General features: G+C 29.8%; 3 protein-coding genes across 3 annotated transcripts in view; 1 reads left to right on the forward strand and 2 right to left on the reverse strand.

Annotated features, from left to right (window-relative positions):
- LOC108728814 (facilitated trehalose transporter Tret1-like) overlaps nucleotides 1–2,201 on the reverse strand; it is a 4,826-nt gene extending 2,625 nt beyond the window's left edge. Inside the window, exons 1-3 of the mRNA XM_018457602.1 lie at nucleotides 2,149–2,201; nucleotides 1,607–1,878; nucleotides 264–688 (exon numbers count right to left, since the gene is read on the reverse strand). Of these exons, the coding sequence (XP_018313104.1) occupies nucleotides 264–688; nucleotides 1,607–1,878; nucleotides 2,149–2,179 (728 nt within the window). The 5' untranslated portion in view covers nucleotides 2,180–2,201. The remainder of the gene's footprint in view (nucleotides 1–263; nucleotides 689–1,606; nucleotides 1,879–2,148) is intronic.
- LOC108728817 (uncharacterized) overlaps nucleotides 1–4,070 on the forward strand; it is a 37,775-nt gene extending 33,705 nt beyond the window's left edge. Inside the window, exon 9 of the transcript XR_001936907.1 lies at nucleotides 4,060–4,070. The gene's annotated coding sequence lies outside the window, so the exon portion shown is untranslated. The remainder of the gene's footprint in view (nucleotides 1–4,059) is intronic.
- Nucleotides 4,071–4,223: 153 nt separating this feature from the next.
- The window catches only part of LOC108728816 (facilitated trehalose transporter Tret1-like), a 6,928-nt gene continuing 3,713 nt past the window's right edge, over nucleotides 4,224–7,438 (reverse strand). Inside the window, exon 4 of the mRNA XM_018457603.1 lies at nucleotides 4,224–5,150. Coding sequence (XP_018313105.1) covers nucleotides 4,541–5,150 — 610 coding nt within the window. The 3' untranslated portion in view covers nucleotides 4,224–4,540. The remainder of the gene's footprint in view (nucleotides 5,151–7,438) is intronic.

Genomic DNA, 7,438 nt, shown 5'->3' on the forward strand with positions numbered 1-7,438 from the left:
ATATATACTAAGTATATATATATATATACTAGAAATTATTAATAAAAGAACTTTTTAATGTGCTCCAACGATTATAATACAGTTACTTTATACATACATAAAACATGATTTATACATAATACTTATTTGTAAATTTTTTTCTAGATCAATATCTAATATTTTTTATTCGTAGTAACAAGAAATCTTTGAAAGTTTTTGTGATTTGTGAATTTAATTTTTTTATTAATTTATTTTGATATAAAACTACAAATTTGACGTCTTACTTGCGATTTCCTGGTATAAATAGGAGTTCACGGAAACCAGCTTTGTTAGCCAAATCGTCTTTTACAAATTGTTCAATACTATCTGCCTCCTTGTAAACATCCTCTTTGCCTCTCAATTGAACAAGAGAGTTTATGGCTTTTTGCTTGGTGTTGCAACGCATCAAGTGATAGGGGGATTCCGGTAGCCAGATAAAAGTAACCAGAAACAGGCATGGTCCCACCAAAGAGACGAGGGCGAGATTTCTCACTGAAAGAAACGGACCTATCGTGAACTCGATCAAAATACCGAGTTTCCCAGCGACTGCCAGTATAGATCCCAAATTGCCGCGAATGTCAGCTGGCGAAATCTCGCTCACGTACATCGGCGTGGACATGGTAATGATGCCCAGAGCTAATCCAGATATAAACCTCGATATGTATAGCTCCTGTGAAACAGAGAAACGACAGAAAAATAAAGACACTGTACAGATCAAATTGATTATTTACTTCGAGCAACTTTATCCTTCTGATTCAAGAAAATATCATGATCTCTTTTTTTAATAGAATAATATTACATAGAAACTTTTCATGTATATCTGTTTATGTATGAGGTTTATATATGAAGGTGTAAACATATATCTTATTATATATATTTATTTATAAGCTTTGCTTATTTATTTGCTTTTATACAGTTTCTACAAAGTCCATAATATCGCTTTTGCGTGGATTTAATTAAGAAGTTAAAATAGATACTCAATTATAATAAATACTCATATTATATAAATATTGTCTGAATGAGATAGTAAGTTTTTTTTTAAATAGCGTTTAGTTTACGTAATTATATATTTTAAATATGTTTTGTAATATCAATTGATTCTCTAGAAATTTTTCTTAATGGAATCAAACGTTGTAATCATTTATAAATTACAAGCTAATTATTATTATAATTGTGTAAACAAGTTTCAAATAATTTTCTCGTTAGAATTACAGCAAGATAAAGTGTGGAACTTACACTGAAAGTCGCGAAATATTCAAAGAGGTTCAAGAAATGTAGATCATATTATTAAGAAACTATAGAGTGTACAATCTAAATGTACCTTTAAAATGTTTTTCCAAATTTCAAGAAATTTTGAAAAAATTGGGAAAACTTTTCTTGAAAGACTAAAAGAATCACATAATTAACGCTAATTAAACGTTGATCGACAGCAATCGATCAACCCCTTCTAGCCGAATTATGACCTAGTATATAACTGATATCTTATGAATATTTTAAATTTTAACTTTCAATGTTTTTACACATTCAACATATCATTTCGTAAAAAGTACTCGGATATATTTAATGAATATTACAATTATTAAATTACCCACGATGATGTTGCGAAGGCTATTAACAACCAGCCAATTATTGAGGGCACAACCGTAAATAACATGGTGTTCTTCCTGCCGATGATATTCACAATCAATGCAGAAATAACACTACCTGAAGCGGCACCAATACTAAGTAAAGATGTCACCCAAGAGGCTTCTTCTAAGTTTAAACGTATGGGATACTCAGCATCATTACCATACATCAAAAAAGGTAAAGATGGCGATGCCCAACCGTTAAACAAGGCCGCTGATAACACACCTAAATTTCCTATTAAAATAATAGATTTTAAAAAAGATTTAATATATATCATATATTTTATTAATTAGACAGAAGATAATTTTACAAAGAGTCCCGAGAAAAATTAATCAATTAACAAATTAAATAGGAATATTTATACGTATATATTAAATTAAAATGATTTAAATAAATTTCAATTATGAAAAAACGCTTAATTCATTTTACGTAATAATTAAATAAATATTCAGCAATTCTGTCGAGATGTCTTTCTATTCTGTAATTATCCCAATATATACGTACCTGCTACAGCAGCGAGATATAATTTCTTCATGTTTTCACTACAATCACCTACTGTCGTGTATAAATAATAAATGAATGAATTTGTAACGATACAAAATTCTTATCCAAGTGATGCAGATAATATAATATCAGTTTCATCTAAAGCATTTCAAGAGGTAGATATAAAATTCTAATTATATCAGACGATATATAAAAAGGGGAATATTAATGTCGTAAAATTTTTGCAATGTCTTATAAAGTAATCAGAAAAACGACTTTATAACATCTACTTAAAAGACATTTTTTAAACACGTATCTTGTCTGAAAATTTGAAAAATTTTTACATGATTTTAATTATCAAATATCATATTATGTAAAATTGTGGGAATTTTTATACTTTAAATATTTTATGTACATACATACATAGTTTATTGTAAAAATACTAATAGAGGCATTACTGTATCTGTACTGATAAAAGCATTATGCAAGGTGTTGAAAAAAGGTGGTACCAACCTTTAGGAATACATAGTACTCAAGAAAATAAAATCGGAAAGTTTTAATAAGCAGAACTCCAAAAACTACCCGAGACAAAAATGTTATATAATGAACACATTATATATATATAATTATATGTAAACAATTTTTTCCCAGACATTTATTTCCGAGTAGCAAAAAATAAATATAATTACAACGGATATTCAATGTGTCTTCCGTTCATTTCAACATACAATTTGGCACATCTTTTCATTGAAGATCGAATACATTCAAAGATTCCAGATTTATCTCGTATTTGTTGACAATACCTATTCAATTTTATGTGTTAAAACGAGACACTATCAACGATAACGCGGACGTTCGTGGATGAACTGACATTGACGGAACGGAGAATTGAAAACTGTTATCAATAACGAGCTTAGAAACTCGTGAAGCACTAATGTACGAACGTGCGTATAAGAACTTGGAAATAAATGGTTCTGCTTATTTTAAGACTATTCAGTTTGTTTTCACGAATACTACATATTCCTAAAATTTGATTCCGCCTTTTTTGAACATCGTGTATAATACTACCGTTTTTGGCTTCTTTTTTATCTTATTATCTCATCAGAACATTTCATATATCTGTCATAAATAATTATCGATGTAATGAATAAAAAAGATAAATAAACAGCAGTGAAGTGCCAGCAAAAACAGCATAATAAGATTATAATAAATATTAAATGTCAATACGTGGTCAAAATTTAAAAACAAGAGAAAAATAAAAGGCATATATCACAAGCGCTTGATGTCATACAGTGAAACTTCTTTCAAAGTCAATACATAAAATTATATTAAATTAATAAATAGAATAGACGTTTCGGCCTTCTATTGGGCCATCATCAGTATATAAATATAAATTATAAATTACGCAGAATTGTATAGTATACAAATAAAAATTGAGTTCTTTCTTCGTTACATGTCTATGTCAATAAGCTCGTTAGATTTCTTATTTTACTTTCTTTCGGTGTGTATTTTCAATGTATCTATAATTTCATGTTCCACAATGTTACCGATATGATGATTTTATGTATTGACTTTGAAAGAAGTTTCGCTGTACGACATCAAGCGCTCGTGGTATATGCCTTTTATTTTTCTCTTGTTTTTAAATTTTGACCACGTATTGACATTTAATGTTTATTTCAATATTATATAACATTAATTATATCTTTACACAAACACTTCACAGATATATGATATTGATTTCAATAAATATATAAAACTCCCGACATTATAAAATCCCGGTATTATAAAATCTGTTCGAGTTATCAATGTGATGACGTATCTTAATCTATTAACATCAAAAACACAATACATCATATATGTAATCGAAATAAAGTTTTATTATTAAGTTGTATTAAATATGTATATTTTATATATGTATATGTATAAGTTAAGTAACCATTGCAACTTATTCTCTATAAATAGAAGCTTATTCTCTATAAATAGAATTAGCTATACTTATCTATCAAAAAGAATTTATTATAAACGTATTTGCTCATTCGTGTAACTATCATTTATATATATATATATATACGTATATATGTGTATATACAGTATATATTTGTTTATATTTCAGTAATGTTCGTCAGATCTAATTCCGTTAGACTTTTTCTTATGGAATTACATAAAAATGAGATTTCTTAAATTGATTCTACAACACCAAATGTACTGTTTTACATCTTTGGCACACTATAGCTCAAAAACTATCCACTTACTGAGCCTCTTTACATTTTACAACCTTGAAAGATTTTTCAATCTTGCTTTCATCGATAAAACGCGAACATTTTGTAAATTAATATTCTTCAAATATTCATCGAGAGAAGATCGACACATTCAAGTATAATTCATTCTCAAATTTTTTTCATTTCGACGGATTTTACAGTTCTCTCTGTATCTGTTCCAGCGTCCTGCCTTTAGTTTCAGGTACGTAGAAAAACGTGAAAATGGCACCGGCAAAAGAGCACGCGGTAAATATCCAGAACGGCGTGTGCACACCGGCACTTTCACTTATGATCAGATATAAGTTCGTCACGGCAAACGCTGAGATTGATAACGTCACCATACCTATCATATTGCCAAGGGCCTTCACGTTCATGGAAAACAATTCGCCGGCCATGGTGAGCGGTAACGTTGACAAACCTAAGCCATACATGATTATGAATAGAATCAGGCCTGTAGCGGGTAACCACGTTATATTGCTGATATCCATTTGATTGTATTGAAGATGAAAATATGTTGCGACTATGGCAGTGGAGCACGCCGTACCGATAAGGGAGATCATCAACAATAACTTCCTGCCGGTGAAATCATTGAAGATCATGCAGACAATCGTGAAGACTAATTGCATGGCACCCATTATCATAGTTAAGTATTTGCCCTCCAGATTATTGCCCATCTTATCGAAAATTATTTGAGCGTACTGCAACAAGGCTTGAGTACCACTCAACTGTTGTAATATGAGCAGACACATCAATGTTGTTAGGGCTCTGCAAAATTATTCAATCGAATTTATCAGTTAAATCGTTAATTCTGTTAATAAAACGATAGTTTTAACTTTACTAAAAATCATTATAACTCCGAGTTTCTTAAAGATTATTATAATTACTAAATTTTTTTTTTAAACTAATATTTATCTAATATTTTACCAATATGATCTAATATTTATTTGTAATGCCACGGTAAGAAAAATGAAAGTTTCATATTAGTTCGCGAATATAACCACAAACAGTTTGCTGGAAGATTGGCAGCAAATTTAATTAGATTCCCACTGCAGATCCATAGCAATCTGTGTTCGCATTAAGTTCAGAATCTATCGACAGAGTCTGACGTGTTATACCAGTAGATTGATGGCAGAAAGCGAGCAGAATCTGCGTGGGTAAAAACCGAGCAGGAGCTGCAAATCCTGCTCATTTTTGCCGCAAATCCGCTGACATATATAACATGTCAAACAAGCATTAATTGTCATATTCCTGTTAAAAAAAAGAAATGATAAGGAATGATTCAGTCGTTTTTACTCGCAGTTACTTATGAATCGGAAATTAACAAAAGAATATCGTCAATCGAAATTATGAGAAGAAACGATTTACTTACTAGCGTTTTCTTCCATAATTATCCTATTTTTTGTTACATTATTAAATTGTTTCTTGTTATTTCTTTTCGTAACTGAGAATCGTGGTTGTACGAAATCGTAAATCCACAAGTAATTCTTCATCGTTTCTTTTTATAATTATTTTACTTGTTATATTATTGTTTTTTTTTTTGTAAATGAATAATTATGAATTTAATGAAATTTATTGAATTTTGGTGTTAATATCTAATAATATTTCAAATGCTATTACATTAACACATTTTTACACATATAACTTCCAAGAATTATCAGGTTTCTGAATTAATTTTTGTTACAGAATTAGAAACTCAAAATACATTTCTTATTTACTGTCGTCTTCGAACTTAATTTGTGGATTCGTATTCAACAAATCATTTTATTAGAATATTAATGAAGAATCTTATAACGCTACACTTTTTATCCTATTCTGTGTGATATGTTCTACTTATGAGAAATAGAACTCCGATTCATTTGATGATAAGGCCTTGTAATACTTGTGTACTTTTCATTGTTTAACTTTACGATAAGATGTGTTTTGAATTACGTAATTTATGCATGATAAATAACAATAATTTTTAATCGTAATAATATGATGAGAAAACATTCGCTTTCGTCGTTGCGACTATATGATCGATTACAAAATAGTTTCCGATGTAATTTTATAATATAAATTTTGAGTCATCATTAATAAATTATTAACAATTATGTAGATTTTCTTTCTAAATTGTAAAGAATAATAAATTCCTGTAAGATTTCTATCGTAATCCAACCGGATTAAATCTGTTTTCAGATAATGATAAAAAACGATAACACTTCTTTTGGAATATAAAAAGTGAAACGATATAGATAAGCGATAAGATTTTTGGCAGATATTGTATAGATTCCTATCGTTTTCTATCAGTTTTATTTAATGGGGTTTTCCGGTAATTTACCGAGATTATCGGATATATTACAGACTCAATCATCTGTGTCAAGTTTATCTTACTGTCATCAGAATGATAATATATACTGCTCAAAAGTTATCTTTGCAGGTTTTAGCTGGGATTGTTGATACATTTAGATCCGTTTTTTACTCCTACACTAGATTACGCTACAACTCTCTTTCTTGTTTTCGCCAAATATCAAACATATTCCTATCTCACTTTAAATTCCAAAAGTTACTACTGAAAGAAAAGATTGGTTGAATATGACATAGCACTTTTAATTGGTTGCAGCAGCCAATTTTTAGTTGCGTTAAGCTCAGTTCCACAACTCACGGTTAACTCTTAATCGAGGTTCAACTTGTTCCTCATCTCTTTCCAATTCTAAAATTGGGAAGAGACAGTGAATAAGTTGAACCTCGATCAAGAGTTAACCGTGAGTTGTGGAACTGGGCTTTAGTCTATCTAAATCCTATATTGACATTGCGGATAGGCTAACGCAACAAAAAATTAGCTCCTGCAGTCAATTGAAAATGCTATGTCATATTTTACCATCTAATTTGCTGCTGCTGCAGCAAATCTTTTCTTTCAGTGTAGTATACTCGTACACTATATACCCAGATAGCCAAACGTGCAAAAGTCACAGCTGAACAGGCTGTGATTTTTAGTAGTTTAGATATCGTACTGGTATATTGTACAAGTCAATGTTATCAAATTTTAGTTACTGCACTGAAAAAAAGATTGGCTG

This window comes from Mycetomoellerius zeteki, unplaced genomic scaffold, assembly GCF_001594055.1.
Source record: "Mycetomoellerius zeteki isolate Tzet28-1 unplaced genomic scaffold, Tzet1.0 scaffold64, whole genome shotgun sequence".
NCBI lineage: Eukaryota > Metazoa > Arthropoda > Insecta > Hymenoptera > Formicidae > Mycetomoellerius > Mycetomoellerius zeteki.